This window comes from Leptosomus discolor, chromosome 3 (genome assembly GCF_034619465.1).
Source record: "Leptosomus discolor isolate bLepDis1 chromosome 3, bLepDis1.hap2, whole genome shotgun sequence".
In the NCBI taxonomy this organism is placed as follows: domain Eukaryota; kingdom Metazoa; phylum Chordata; class Aves; order Leptosomiformes; family Leptosomidae; genus Leptosomus; species Leptosomus discolor.
In genome coordinates, this window is record NC_141393.1 from 27,216,403 (window position 1) to 27,232,227 (window position 15,825).

Consider the following 15,825-nt stretch of genomic DNA (forward strand, 5'->3'; position numbering starts at 1 on the left):
TACAGACTTCTAACCACTAGTCCAAATCCTCTTGCTTTGTACAGGGTCATCCAAGATCCTGGCTTGGGGAAGAATAAAATCTTTACGAAGGAGGAAAATAACTGTATTTCAGATGGATTTCAAACGCATAGTCAAACCAGCAGTGCAGCAGACAGGGGATTTAGAATTCACAGCATTCCTCACAAGATAACTTCCAAAATGAAAAGTGCAGATGAGTCGGTAATTGCTGTGGCTGTGGTTCATGCACAGTGTACAGCGGCCTTACTCTGTCAGTAGTGGGGTTTACACCTGAATAGGCGGCAGGATTACTGCAGAAGATGATGAATCGGATAATTCAGCCTGCTGTGTAATGAATATTAGATTGGAGAAGAATTTTCTGTGCTGCAAGGTAAAATATTCTAGGTAAATCACCACTAAGACATTGGCATTCATTTACATACCTGGGAAAGGAATACTAATTAATTAACAGCCTCTAATATCGTCTACAGTCATTCACTTTCAAAACGCCTTAATTTTCTTCCTCATCAGGATTGCTATTCTGACTTTTGTTGTCCTATTAAAACCCATTATAGCTTTCCTTTAGAAATTCTAAAATCCAGCTTCTCCTATAACAAAAGCAGTCTTTATTATCAAGATTACCTGCTCCCTGAAGAATTGCTGGGGTATCCCTCCACTTTCTCCAGACCTGTCCTAGACACTTGCATAATCTTTTCATTTGTCTGCAAACATCTTTTCTGATTATCTGCCTTTCCAACAGCATTTTTTAAACAGATGGTTTTAAACTACGGTACTAGAAATGCAAATCTTGTACCTGCCTTTTTTAGTTAATGAAATGCCTTTTTAGATCAAGCTGCAGATGCTGACTGATCATGATGTACCTGCCTCATCTCACTGCTGTTACTGCTTTCCACCCACCTGTGTATTCTCCTTTTTATTTCAACATTCACTATAAAAAAGTAAGCTAAAGAATATATCTTCTATATTATACAAAAGTATAATTAAGTATAAAGTATCTTATAATAAATTTCTTTAGACTCTATTAAAAATTGTTTCTTGCCTAGAAGGCACTGCAGTCTAGATTCTCAAAGCTATTTGATGCCCTTAAGTCAAAAAATTATGTTAAAATGGTTTAACCTTTGAGGATTGGGCCCGGTGACTTCCACTTCTGTTTGTTTTTCCCTGTCTGTGCAAAAAAAAAAGGCTATAACTCACTTCCACTCCCATTTCTGGAAGTGGTGGTCTGCTTCTCCAAAGGTGTCTCTCATTTTTCCATATAAATCCCTCCAGGGCTCCTGCTTATGAACTTTAGCTGGTTGTTTGATGTCTGAGTATTACATTTTGTTTTGTGTGCTTGACTGCCTCGTGTCTCACATGATGGCATGCCAGAACCCCTCCCTTCTTATTCCTCCAGGGTACATTGATACTGCTTGCCTTGGGGTGTTAGAATTAGCTGTATAGTTGTATGGGAGTCTGTATCTGAAAATCAGGCATAGGAGTCTTCGTCCTGGTCCATTCTCTCTAAGTGATTCTATACTGAACACAACATCAGCTTAATAGATTTTGCCTTTTAATCAAAACTCGCTGGGCTAGCTGAAAATGCATCTCCTTGCATGATCATGGCCTTTCACAAGAGAATCCTCCAAAAATAATAAACTGCTCTTCAATAAGAGGTGGCTTTAGGGGGGGCATGAGATCAATTTTTTTTCGTGAGAGCTGAGTCTAAATGGCTGCTGCTAAAAAATCAACATGACCAGAAATTAAAATAAATTAAAACTTCCTCTCTCATCACACATACATTTATTTGTGTATAGACCCACTGATACAAATCTGCAGACAAACCACAGTATTCCAAAGTGGGAGGGATGGCACAGAGACAATTGCATCCATTTATATATAACCAGGACTGAGGAGATGTTAGATAGTGTGGTATAATTTAGTATCGTACCAAATTTTGCTTTCTTCTTTAGTATCGTCAGGAGCTGGAGCTGAAGTAGCCAAAACTCTGATGCATTTCCTGTGCAGAAGACACAAAAGCAAAGTAATCCTCATCTAACAGTGATTCACGCTCAGACAGGTTTCCATCCCACACTAAACTTGTTTTCTAAAACGAACAGCAAGCAAGAAGTGCCAGGGCACCTCAGCTACTGCAGTACACTCCAAAATCCAACACTGTGAATCAACAGGAGTTCAGTTCACTACGGAATTCTGCATTGTGTGGCAAAATAATTACAATTAAAAGGGAATAAGGAGAAACAAACAAAAAAAAAGCTTTTTTAAAAACTGAGTTTAATCATAAGTCAACTTAAAATGAAGCATTTGTATTCCATTCTTCAAGTTTTTATCCTCTACAGCTTTATGTGTGCTCTCGTATGTTGGCAAATACCGATAAAAGGAGTTAAATTCATCCATAAAAGCTGATGGATGAATCATTTAATTATACATTTCTTACTTCCATTGTAATAGCATTAACAAAACTTGCTAAAATTCCATTAATGTAACTTTTGCTAACAAAATTTTAAATTTAATTTTTAAAAAAATAAATAAAGGCTTTTAACACAGAGACTCTGATATTCCACCCTAAGCATTAGGTCTCCCCAAACTACATTAAAAATCATAGCATTTTAGATTTCCCTTTGGGCCTCTCTATCCCCATTTACAGCTTATAACATATCTTGCAATATATTGAATGCTGTTGAATTTCCAGTGTAAGCTGTATTTTAGGTACCTCTAAAGTCATGCTACCAAATTTCTTATGCAGACAGCAAAGAGCCAGAGAGTAACCACACTTTTAATAATCTGGCTGTGGATATTTGTACTTTCTAATTCTGGGCAGATTGCTTTACAGTACTGTTATTAAAAGGAAATGTATGTGGGGAGTGCTACTGTCACAATATACATTATTTGTATATTGTCACCATAAACATTACTTGTTTGGTAAAGATGGCTGGGGATTCATTAATGATCGAACAAAATTAATCCCACTGCACTGAGCGAAGTTATTCTCCTCATTTCTCCTCTCTTCCTCAGCACGACCAAAATTTACTTCCACTTGCTTTTCTTTCGATAACTGCGCACAAAGATCTAACAGTATAGTCTGGTGCACGTGCAAAATTAGTACATAGTAAGTCAACTTCTTCAAGGTTAATTCACCTTTTTTCAGAAGGGTAAAGTAACTCACACCAAGCCACACAGTTAGCTAGATCCTTATGTTACATTCAGAGTTTCTCAGAATCTCCTGACCTGAAGTTATCAGCCCAGGTCTTTAGCAGGGAAAGTTCAGCCTTCATCTCCTGAAGACACAGAGGGTCACCGTGGATTTGTGCCATTCATCTTGGCAAAAAGCAATCACAGAACACGTTCTTTTCGATCCCACGTCAACTCACTGATACCCACTTTTTCAAACTGAATTTTTTCCCTGAAAAACAAAAAAGATCAATGTATTCAAAGAAAATTTCAGAGGCATATCTCTCATGGATTCTTTATGCATACAACAGGTTTTAAATTCTCGCTCTGTATTGCTCTTATTCAGCTATTCATAGCATGTAAATTCAAAAAATAAATCCGAGCACACAGTGCTGTCTTTTCAACTTCTAAATCTATGGTTCTCTAAACTAAGCAGAACAAAGCCAGTGACTTCTGTTACAAGTGTGGTGGCTACAAATAGTGGGAAGGGGAGGGTTAGCACTAACGTGTATTAGTTTCAAGCACATTGTCCTTCCCTTGCTTCTCCTGCTCATACACAGAAGGGTCAATACGTATAACTGATTTTCATTCTCGGTTCCAGTCTCCCCCTTTTCTTGCTCCAAGGAGAAGCTTTCTTAGTAACTACTTTCACCTCTGATTTTTCATGGTGTGTTTCTGCTGTAGCATTTCTGAGATAAGATAACCTGACCTGAACAAAGCATTCTGACTGATTGTGTGTCGCCAAGTTATTCAATAGCCAATGCATACTAGGCAAACACTTTGTTTGAGAGTAGGCTGATTTTGATCCCTCACCAAGGCTGTATGCAGGCTTCAGCAATGGGGGACCTTAACTCCATGCCTTAAAATCCAAGTGCCTGGACCCTGCTGCCATTTGTAGGCACAGATTTCTAGCAGGAGTTTGGAGACCTGTAGTCCTGGCCACTGCAGCACTGGTAGCCCTAATTTAAACTAAGCTGCATCCTAATACAAATTCTGAGATATACTTATAGATCTGAGATTTCGTTTTATTTACTATAAAATGTAATTGTCAATCAGCACTGTAACTGCATGTGATCTTGGTTTTGATATGTCAGTGTCTATTTCATGTAATGACTTAATTTTTAGATTATTACGAAGCTTGAGGAAAACAGCCTTTGAAAGCACGATGCAAAGCGGGGGCTACAGAACAGTTGAAAAAAGACTGGATTTGCCACCTACTGGATGTTCCTGTTAAATGTCGTAAAGAGCTGACCCGGTGGGAAGCCCGCGCTGGAGCAGGGTCCTGGCAGGACCTGTGGCCCCACAGAGAGAGAGGAGCCCACGCTGGAGCAGGTTTGCTGGCAGGACTTGTGACCCCACGGGGGATCGTTGCTGGGGCAGTCCGTTCCTGCAGGATTGCACCCTGTGGAAAGGACCCACGCTGGAACAGTTCATGAAGAATGGCAGCCCGTAGGAAGGACTCACGTCGGAGAAGTTCTTGGAGGACTGTCTCCCGTGGGCGGGACCCCATGCTGGAGCAGGGGAAGAGTGTGAGGAGCCCTTCCCCTGAGGAGGAAGGAGCAGCAGAGACAATGTGTGATGAACTGACCACAACCCCCACTCCCTGTCCCCCTGTGCCACTAGCAGGGAGGAGGCAGAGAAATTGGGAGTGAAGTTGAACCTGTGAAGAAGAAAGGGGTGGGGGGAAGGTGTTTCAAGATTTGGTTTTATTTCTCATTATCTGAGTCTGATTTGATTGGTAATAAATTAGATTAATTTCCCCAAGTTGAGTCTGTTTTGCCCGTGACGGTGGTGTTTGCTGAGTGATCTCTCCCTGTCCCTATCTTGACCCACGAGCCTTTGTTTATATTTTCTCTCCCCTGTCCAGCTGAGGAGGGAAGTGACAGAGCGGCCTTGGTGGGCACCTGGCATCCAGCCAAGGTTAATCCACCACATCTATCATCTTACAGCCTTTTCTGCTCTTTATAATCTGAGGGTGAAAGTTCCTCATGGAGTCTGCTTGATGGGAGATAACCGTGTTTAAGCACAGATGAGCACAGTTCTGTGTTTATTATTGAAGCCAGATTAACAAATAATAATTTTCTGAGTTCTTTTCAAGAATTCTTGATTCAACAGTAATGCATGAAGAACTATAAAAGAATTCAAAGTAGTTACTGTTCATCTCAGTAAAAATGAAACATGTTTTTGCTGTGCCTCTGGCCTCACTGTTACCTAGCTGGTTCCTAATACTATTTCAGATGCTATCAAATATTCCCACTACTATTTGAAATAATACTGCAGAGTCACAGGATAACTCCCACATCATCACTGTTTTTTTCAAGTTTTTTCTTCATACAGTATTTTTGCATCAAAACCTATAACAGTTAACCACCCTAGCTCATTCCTCATACTGAAATCAGACCTACTTTTCAGCCTGCTAAGAAGATCCCACTGTTCTAAGGACAAAGAGCAAAGTTCATGCAACAGCTGCTGCTTCTCTCCTTGCACTCGCTGTTTCAAATCAATCAGCTCCTGCTTCAGTTTCTCAATCTGTGAAAAATCAAGAAACAATAACCGGGGGGGGGGGCAATAAAGTGTCCTTGTTGTGTTCTTCTCTTCAAATTTAATTATGAGAAGACACAGAAAGAGGGGAAAGGTCCCTCTTATCACTGTTAAGGTCAATTAAACCATGTTTAAAACAGTTTGATTTGTGTTAAGCATAGGAAATAATGTAAGCTTCAACTATAAAACCCCACACATATTAGATAAAAACAGACCTGTGACCCTAGTGAAGAACTAAAACTATGTGGACGGAGGGTTTTCTTCCTCACTGTTTTGGATAGTGGTGCAACGTTAAAGAAGCATTTTAGAAAAGGAGGAAAAAAAGAGAGATGCAGAGAGCAAAGCTGGAAAAAAGGTCTGAGCGAGACTTTCTGGACTGGATAGGTGAAAGAAAACAGTGGGATGTGAGCAAGAAAATTGTCTGCTACCATTTGTCCTCACCGGTGTCATGGGGGATCAGAGCTTTTTACCTTCTTAGTCAATAAAGAGGACGTTAAGATAGTTTAATTTTGGTTTTCACTTTCACTTTCTTTTTCTAACTGAAAAAGGGTTTTGCTTGGTACTTGGATTTAGAAAGGTAGGAATAGGATTAAAGCGAAATAACCTGCGACAGAAGAAATGGAAGCTACAGCATATGGCTCCTTCTTCGTTGTGTTCTGAGTAAGGTTTGGCTCTATTTTCTCTAAAACCTTCTCCAGGTACAAAAACCAGGTGATTCGCCCTTCGCTTTCTCTTTTTTCCCCAAGCTGAACAAACGCTTCAGCCTCTCGTTGTACACCACCTGCTGAAGACCCCGACCGATTCGGGGACCCGTCCCCGAACGCGCTCCGGTACATTGCCCCCTCCGGCGCACCGAGAGGGCACAAAACAAGCCGCCCGGCTCCCGCCTGCAGGAGCAGGCCTCGGGAAGGACGGGCACCGGGAGCACGGCTGCCCCTGCAGCCCGGCCCGCCTCCTCGCCGCTGCCGGCCCGCCGCGCCCCCCGCCCGGCACCGCGGCGAGGCGGGGCGGGCCCCGGCTGCGGGGAAGGGACGCCCTCCCGCCTGCGCCCCTCCGCCGCAGGCACCGGCACCCGGCGTGGGGGCGGGCAGGACCTGCCGTGAGGCGCTTTGCTACGGCCGGCTGCGCACCGGGAAGCTCCGTCCGGAGGGCGGGGGCAGAGGGGCCTGCCCGGCTGCGCGCACTCCTTCTCCCGGCCTTGCTCCGTGAGGAAAGCCGTCACGGCCGCCGCCTCCCTCCCGCGCCCAGGTGCCGCCACAGCAGCCCCGCGTTGCTCGTGGCCAGCTGGCGGGCGGTTCCGCCGTATTCGGCCCGGGACGCCCCGGTCGCTGCCGCGTCAGCCTCATCCCGCTTCTCCTCAGACACCCAGGCCGCCTGCCCCGCCGCTGCCGGCCTGCGGGAGCAGAAGGAGCCGCCGCGGCGCAGCCACGGACTCCCGCCTGCCGTGACCCCCACCGCCCCCGCGTCTCCCCGGCAACCCGCCCCGCCCGTTACGGCGGCGGCCCCGCCCCGTTGCCTCGGTTACCGGCCGCCTGCCCGCCTGGCGCGTCGCCTGCCTCGGGACCCCGCCGCCACCGAAGCCAGGAACGCGCGGAGGCCCGTTCCCATGGAAACCGGAATGCGCCCTCCCGCGACGCGCAACTCCCGCGACGGGCGCGTCACGTGTCCGCGCCGACGTGACGCGCAGGACCGGCGAGATGTGGCGCCGCCCGCGGTCCGAGCCACCGGTGAGCGCGCGCAGCGGTGGGGGCGGAGGGGAGGGTAAGGTGTGTGACAGCGCCGCGCTGCCATGGAAACCGCGCCCCCCCCCGCCGCCCCGCGCCGACGGCGGCGGGGTGAGGAGCGCGGGGGCTGCCGGAGCCCGCTCGGCGCTGCCGCCCTCCCGCCGGGCAGAGAGCCCCTCCGAGGCGGCGGGACATCCCCCGCCGCCGGCCCGCGGCTGTTCCCGGCGCCCCGGAGGGGGAGCTCCGCGCGGGGGAGATGTCGGGGAGCGGCGTGAGACCCTCGAAAGCCGAGGGCTCGGCGGCGTTTCCGTTACTCCGGCGGCTCCGCCGCCCGGGGCGGGGAGAGAGACGGCCGGTCTCGATCGCGTAACGGCTGTGGGGGCTGATGAGGGGGAAATAGGTGCTTCTGCTCGGTGGTACCGGTGCTGGCTTCGGGAGGAGCGGCGGGGTCGTGCCCGGGGAGGGGACGTGATGGGGGGGGGGGGGGCGGATGTTTTTAGGCGTGTTCAGAGTGAGGGTTTCGATCGCGGGGAAAGGGCAGGCTCGGGGGCGCGGAGGAGCCCGGAACGCTGCAGCCCGGCGGCGGGCGGGTTTGGGAAAGGGGCGCCGGGGTGCCCCGCTCCGGGCCGCGCGCGGTGAGGCGCTGGTGAGCGCCTTCGGGGCGCGCAGCGTCGGGCTGAAATCTGGAGCTCTCCCAGGCTTAGGCTGAAGCAAAGCCCCCCTGCACCCAAAGCCCCCCTGCACCCAAAGCCCCCCTGCACCCAGTCTCTTTTCCGAGGATACCGGTTGGCCCAGCAGCAGCTGCAGCCCCGGGGGAGCGGGGCGCCCGGCAGCCCCTCGGGAAGCTGCCGGGGTCTAATTAAATAGGGGAATTGAAAGCCCGCTTGGCCAGAAATGAGAATAAATAAATAATGTGTGTTTGGAGCCTCAGTGCGAGGAAAAAGATTCAAACTGCTGATAACACATGTTTGTGAGTTGGTTCTGGTTTTTTCTAGTGTTTATAGCTCTAGGTCCAGAATCTTACCGAAAATATAAGTGTCCAAATAATATTGTGCCGTTCTCTTTATGGGAGTGCTGGGGAATTCTGTCCATGAATTCAGTTATTCTTCCTATTGTGAGTTTTAAACTGTGTACTTTTAAGAAGCTTACATTTTTGTGAAAACAATCCAAGAAAGCATTTTTTTTTACTAGATAAAAATAAGTCCAGAAAAAAAAATGTAATGACTTTTTGTTTCTGGAAAAAAAGAGGTTAAAATATATTTGTCTAGCCGTGAGTGTTAAGCGTAAAAGCTGCTGCTCATCTGGGAAATAGATCTTGTTACCATAAGAGCTGCTCATCTGGAAAATAGATTTTGTTACTGGCTTAGTGCAGAAAGTACTTTCCATTCTGAATGATTTTGGTGTGCTTAAGCAATAAGTAACTCTGAATTGAATTATATATTTCATCTATTTTGTTTCCTAAAATATTTGCCGAAATATGTATGTATTGTAAATATTTCTAATTATTTTCTAATATTTTCCTTTATATCCAAATATTTCCTGATAATGACTTAGGAAACAGAAGGGAAGTGTGTCTCGGATCAGACAGGTTCCTATTGACAGGGAGATGCTCCTGTGGCTGGGGTTTGGGTCTGGCGTGGTCTTTTGTCAGAAACACTCAAGAATGTGAGTGAGACTTGCTTGTCTTGAAAATGACCAGTGTTTCTGTGCGTGGTGAACTTGAAGGAAGGTTGTGTTTTGCTGTCTTAAGGTTTCTGATTATTATTCTGGCTTTGGTTTTACTTCTGTTGTTTAAGGAGAGTTCGGCTGGGGTTTTATTTTTTTGTTTGTTTTTTTTCCTTCCTATTTATGCTTTCAGTCTTGGCAGTCTCTATGCAGCATCCCAGGATTTTTGTATCGTGCAGTCTGTGTAGCTCCCAAATCTTTGTATTGGATGTGCTTCAACTTTTTGGTTTAGTATCTAAAACCTGCCCTGTCCAGATGATACTTAGTCATGTTTCTCTGGATTGGGAAATGCGTCGCTGGACTCGGGCCAGTGCTGTTGGGGTCAGCTGTGATGTTTGTGTCAATGTTTTACCAACTTGTTGAGCTCAGTTAACTTTCAACTTCTTGAAATTTGTCCTGTGTAATTATCTGAGCGCGTTTCACTGCTTGTATTGAGCAATGACAAACTCAAATTTGAATAAAGCGACTCGACTGAAATTTCATGTGCCTCCATGACCGTATCATTTGCCTGGTACGTGGTCCACTCCCACTAGCTGAAAGCGGAGGTGAGGAAGAGAAGTGCAGGCCCAGCGTCTCTTGTCGCGGCGCTCCCAAGTGGGTTTCGTTGGGAATCTCTGCAGTGGAACAGCTGTTGCTTCCATCCTGCTTCAGGTGTGTGCCGAACGTGTTGATGATTGCTGCTCATTGACAACGGCAGTAGCTGGAGCCCGCTGACAGTGATCCTGCTGAACCGCGTGTTATATTAGTGAACTTGTGCTCATGTTACTGTTACTCTGTTTTCTCCTTTCTCTTTGTTGTTCATTTTATCTGTCCTGTTGTGTTCTGACAGCAGCTAGGATCTGAAGTTGTTTGAGAGGATCTCTTCTGGAAATATTTTTCCTTCTCAGTAGCTAATCTATTGCTATCTCTACCCTAAATTTTTTTCTCCCATTCTTTCTTCTGACTCTTTCTTTCCAAATTCCATTCCCATTGCCATTTCTGTTAATGCTATGCCAGTTTCTCCCTCGTCTCTCATTTCTTACTCTCCATATCTATTTTTGTGCTTCATGTGGACACTGTTTTGCTAGTGCGCTTGATTAAATGGTCTTCACCACTCATCAAAGAGGCTTAATGTGCTTTTTTCATTCTTAATAAGGGTGGAGAAAAATAAAAATCCCAAGATGTATTTTGGGTTTGGGTTGTTTTTTTTTTTTGTCCTTATGAGTATAAAAGTGGAAAGGAAAAAAGTCAGGAGAGAAGTGGAGAGCAGAAAGTGTGAAACAGTGGTGGATGTCTGAGAAGGGATAGAGAAGAGAAGCTTAGTGAGGGAGTGTTTCATGGGAGGCTAAGGCTCATCCACTAGCAGAGCTGGTAAGAAAAGTCTGGTTAATGATGGGAGTTGCTCAGATATTTTTGGATCATCAGAGGTGCTGAGGCTTGCGTAAGTGTTGCATGTGCCCTTCATAATAGGATTCGGGAGTTTGTCCTGAAGGCAGGTGCTTGGGTTGTATTTGTGGTGGTTCAGTAAGCAAAATCCTTATGTTGCATAAGAATAACACCACCTCTTCTGATCAGTTGGAAGTTAGTGCCCGCTGATGTGGCTTATGTTCTGTTAAACCAGCGCAGCTTCTTGGATTTTCAGTAGACCTCCTTGCCTCGATGAAGCAAACGTGGGTAACGCTGGCTGCATCTTAGTGCAAATCCGTAGCTATGAAGCTGTCAGACAGCTCAGTGCTTTTCATGAGCTCTGTTTAGGATAGGACTTTTAAGTTATCACAGGTTAGAACTAAGTTTTTACTCATTTCAACATAAAATGTGAATGCTTTAGAAACTACTACAGTTGGAGCTGATCTGTCGCAGAGGGTGGCCAGTGCCATTGCCTGTTTGTGGAATCGTAAAGTCACTTCCTCCTCTTCTCAGAGTGTGCTTCTAAGGCTGAGTGGATCAAGAGCTTGTGCTTCTGCCTGCAGCTCGCTGCATTTACAAGGAAGGGGAGGATACAAATAGAGGTCGCAGAAGACAGGCAAGGTTACCCTTCTGCAGTGAGCTATGCATTTTGATTGCCCTAAAGATAGCTGAATGCTTGGGTGGGTTAGAGAGAGGCTCGAGCAATGATGCAGTGTCATGTTGTTTACTGAGAATGGGTAGAAGTTAATCTCACTGTGCTGTAACTGGGGACAAAGGTGATGGAAGGAAATAATAAAAGTTGTACAAGGGCTAAATCTGAGGTAAAAGGTGGTGGAGGATAAGTGAGTTCTTTGGGCATGGGAGAAAGGTGTGTGAGAGTAGAGGGTATGTCAGGTTCATATAGAAGGGAAAGGAGAGAGGTTAGGACTGGGAATGAATAAATGTTAGACAGAGACAGCAAATAAAGATGTTGAGAGAATGAACATAGTGGGGCTGAGCAGATGGCTAAAATACAATCAAATGTAAGGGCTGGAGGTGGATGAGGGTCTCAGGCAGAGCAGATGAATAGGCTTACGAAATAGAATGTTCAGTGCTGTGGGTGGAGGGACGTGTTACCAAGTGTCTGGAGAACGATAAGGAGCTGTTTGCGCCTTCTGCGTGCTGAGCGCTCTGCGTGTCTGTCAACGAGGCAGTACTGCATATGGTGGGGCGTCTGGCCACACGCTCTTTTCTGCTCTTAAAATGCAGATAACAGATAGCTGTGTATATTCTCCTCCTTTTCACCTGGGCACCTAATGAACCCTATCATTTCTGTGTCCATATCTTTCCTTTATTAGCATTTCTTAGGAGAAATATATGCAAAGAGACACGTGTTAACAGAGAGGAGGTGTAGTCATACCCTGATGTCCAATACTGGGTCACACAACTTTGAGGCCTTGGCTTATTGAAGCTGTTGTTAGAAGCTGTGTAGGCAACCTGAGTGTTCAGGGCAACTGGTCTAGGTGTGAGAGCGTGGTGGGGTTTTGCTGGGTTTTTTTGTAGTTCTGAAAATGAAAGCTGTGTCAGGAGAAAATGATGAAAAAACATAATGAAGACAGAAGGAAAAGTACGAAAAATTCTAAGAGGCAGAGCCCAGGTGCACCTTACAGTTTAGTCCTTCTTGTGTAGCACAGGCCTTTCTTGGGGATGAGGATGCTACTGGAAGGATATGCCTTCACTCTCTCTGTGTGCTAATCTCTCCCAGCAGCTGTTCTTAGCCCGGGATGAAATTCTCTTTGTTTGTGACTCTGAATAACACTTGTGTTCTGCCACAGCATCTCAAGTATGTAAATGGTAGGGTAAAGTGGTTCTGCCCTGAGTTTCCCTTTGGTGATGCTTTTCAGATAACATTTGGGCTTCTTGGAGGTTCTGGGGACTCTCAATGTCGAGAACCTTCGAGCCAAATCAGAGAAAAAAAATTGTCTAAATAAAGCCAAAATCAGAAATACTGGGAGGCAACTACTTTAACTCTTCTGCGTTTGAGAAATGGAGAAACCTTTGCCCTGGAAGAACAAATCACTTAGATGTAGTTGTAGCACTAAGTGCAGTAAATCACATCTTTTGTGTGATGTCTTGAAAAGCATCTAGAAGGCAGAATATATGTGTGTACAGATTTTTTTGGTTGTTTTCTTTGTTTCCTACAGACTTTTTAAGGAGAGAGCTCTTGGTAATTTCCATTTGTGCTTTTTTTTCTCTACAGGACCTACTGCAGCTCTGTGATTGCTGACCCATGCTTGACTGCCTCAGGAGGTCCTGGCAAGATGGCATCTTCCAGACTTCCCATCCTTCTAGCATTGGCATTTTCCTCTTTGTCCTTCGTTCTTTCCCATTCCAACAGGGAGATGTGGTTTCAGGATTTCTTTCCACCTAACGTGTGCCCTATAAATGCCAAAGCCAACACTTTTTATGGCATAATGTTTGACGCAGGAAGCACTGGAACCCGGATTCACATTTACGCCTTTGTGCAGAAGAGCCCAGGTAAGACCCCCTGTCAGTCGATGCACTGGGATATGTTCACTTAGGTTCCAGCTTCCCAAATGAGGTCTTTTTACCCAACGCAACATTTGGGAACAACTGAAGATTTCTACATTTGTCCTTCAGATGGCTCTCAAACAGATGATTGTTGTCCATTTGTGGTGGTGTTTTGCTGTGAAAATTTTTTTGTAGATCTTTTGAAACTCAGAGGTTTAATTCTGGCTATACTGGAGAGTTCTGAATTTCCAAAGATTTTCACCATGTGGCTGTTTAAAGAAATGTCACATTGAGTTGGAAAGAGGCTTACACTGTTTTTTGTTACGTTGCGTGTTACCTTGAGTTGTATCAAGAGATACTTAAATTCTGTGTATGTTTATATGTCACATTTTGTAGCAAATTAAAATCAGTAAATTAAAGAGTTATAAGCACTGAAGGTCTGAGCGGTTTCCAGGAGAGCACCTGTGTGCCGATGCACCACACTCCAGTATATCTGCATCTGACATAGTGCAAAGGTATCCAAGTTGGCTGCACATGCCACAGGATCCAGGAGGGTGGCTGAGCGTGGGTACAGTGAGCCGGCAGATTTGCAAAGGTTGAAGGCTGGTTGATGGGACTCTGCTAATAAGACCTGCGGGGCCACGCGTGGTACCTGTGTAGCTTCACATGATTTCAGCCTTAGTTTGGAAGGACTAGTACAACGTCCAGCTCTGGTGGGCTCACCCTGACTTGTAATGTGCAATACTCAGGAATAGTTTCTAGACCCAAGCTGTTCTGGGAGCAATGGTCACACTTGCTTGGCTTTGCAGCCAAGTGCTTGAGCCCAGTCAGCTCTGTTCTGTGTTTGTGAGTTGGATGAATCACCTGGATAATCAGGAGTTGATTCTGTATGTCTTAATATGAATTAGTATTTCACAATTAGCTTGGGGACAGAAAGGGAAAGAAATTTTATTAAGATTAGGCAAGTCATCCTACATTGCAATAACTCATTGTAGTTCACGAATGTGAAATGAACATACTTTTAGTTGTAATGATGTGTTCTTAATAAATTGTTCATGAACTTGGAGGATACAAGGGCAACATTGTGTTAAATATGTTCCTGAAGTGAAGGAGCAGTGCTTGTTTTAGGAGGGGAATAGTATTGTTTGCAAGGGGAAAGCAAGAATAGTCACTTTACAGGGGTCGCAGACAACCTTTTTGAGACTAAAGAAAAAGGTTCAAGTTGTTGACTGTTTCTTGTAATATTCCATTTGTGCAGAAAAACTTCCAGAGTTGGAAGGGGAAATCTTTGAGTCTGTGAAGCCAGGTCTTTCTGCATATGCTGATCAGCCTGAAAAGGTAAGGCTCTCCTTCATTCCCTGTGAGTTGGTGTTGCTTCTGCTGATAGCAGTTGGACTCTACCAAGCAGGTCAAGTGTTACTAATAGTAATTGCAGAGGCAAGAAAAAAAAAGTAAATGTTCTCCTGCTGGCTCTCTAAACCTGTTGCTCTGCTTTTGTGAGTTAATTTCTACACAGTGAAATGGGAGCTGCTGCTTTATATATTTCTTCAATGGAACAATGGCTTAATTAATTGCTTAAATGCTATATATAACTATATGCCTTTAAGAATTTAAAAGACAAAGTGATTTTTCGGCTCTAGTGGAATCCATATTCAAAGTTTATTTCCCCTATAGCTACCCCAAATATGAGTAAATATATACTCCTGTTTCATTTACTAATAATTTTCTCATTTTTTCATTTTGGTTGATATTTTCCATGCTGGTCACAGTTCAAAAGGAGCATATTTTGTTTTGATTTGTTTGGTTTAGAAGTAAGGTGTTAAGACTGCAGGGGTTTTCTTTTTTAGTCATGTTACACTGACAAGCAAAGAGGGTTCATTTCCCTGACTCCTAAAAATGTTTAATTTTTTTGTGTGTTTATAGTCAGATCTACAAAAGTTAATTTCTGTTAACAAGTTATGGAGAAGGGGAAGAATAAAGATGCACTTAGCAGGTTAAGTCAAGCCTTAATATTTCTCTAAGTGTATTCTCTGTTTCTGTCATCAGACTTCCAATAATTTGTTTGGTTTAATTCTTTGCTGTTGTCTTTGGAATCATGGCTTGGAAGCCAGTGCTCAGTGATACGTAGGACTCACTTCAGCCATGCTTAGTTCAAATAGTTGATTACAGTTTTAGCTGAATGATGATTTAGGTACAGGCAGTTACTCTTCTACCGCCTCGGGACAGTTCCATCTTCCCCAATCAGATAGATTAATTAACATATAAATTCATAATTTTAATAAGAAATTGAAGTTAGGTGCCATCCTTCTTATGTTCAAAGTGGTTGTGAATTCATGCACAGTACACTTGTTCCCATGCCACTCTATTGGATCAGGAGTCAGAAATGAACAACAGAGCAGAGAGCGCTAAAATAATCCCGTTGTTGTGATACACGGGGCCAGTTCTGAAGGAAACTGCCATTTTCCAGATCCCCTGCACTGACAGTAAGCTCTTTCACAAGCTACAGGAGGTGCCAGAGAAATGAGAGATTAGATTCTCTACCTTATGTGCTTTAGCAGTCTTCGAGTTGGGGGCCTAGCGTAGGGGGAGTTGCAGGTTTCCCAGTTTGCTCAGTGTCAATTCAGTGCTACAGGAATTTGAGTGAGAAATTTTATGGAAAAGTGAATGGCTTTTAGATTTTTTTAAACTTTGATGAGATCTCCCATTATTTCACTAAATTGCCTTGTTTGTTGGATAGGAGGGGAGAAGAATTCAC

The 15,825-nt window shown here is 44.7% G+C and overlaps 1 protein-coding gene and 1 long non-coding RNA gene across 6 annotated transcripts in view; one reads left to right on the forward strand and one right to left on the reverse strand.

Moving 5' to 3' along the window:
• Nucleotides 1-1,763: 1,763 nt before the first annotated feature.
• Nucleotides 1,764-4,439, reverse strand: LOC147415809 (uncharacterized). Its single transcript, XR_015183430.1, has 3 exons — nucleotides 4,402-4,439; nucleotides 3,241-3,415; nucleotides 1,764-2,014 (listed from the first exon to the last, which is right to left on the reverse strand). It is a non-coding gene; the product is annotated as an uncharacterized LOC147415809 (long non-coding RNA).
• Nucleotides 4,440-7,420: 2,981 nt separating this feature from the next.
• The window catches only part of ENTPD5 (ectonucleoside triphosphate diphosphohydrolase 5 (inactive)), a 29,531-nt gene continuing 21,126 nt past the window's right edge, over nucleotides 7,421-15,825 (forward strand). For 3 of the 5 annotated variants that reach the window (XR_015183429.1, XR_015183428.1, XM_086463383.1), the window contains exons 1-3: nucleotides 8,280-9,824; nucleotides 12,799-13,076; nucleotides 14,329-14,408. Coding sequence is in view for 3 of the 5 variants with exons in the window: in XM_086463383.1 (XP_086319509.1) it covers nucleotides 9,655-9,824; nucleotides 12,799-13,076; nucleotides 14,329-14,408 (528 nt within the window). In the remaining 2 variants the exon portion in view is untranslated. Of the gene's footprint in view, nucleotides 7,452-8,279; nucleotides 9,825-12,031; nucleotides 12,382-12,798; nucleotides 13,077-14,328; nucleotides 14,409-15,825 lie in introns of those variants that run through there. The other 2 variants (XM_086463385.1, XM_086463384.1) reach the window with 2 other exon arrangements.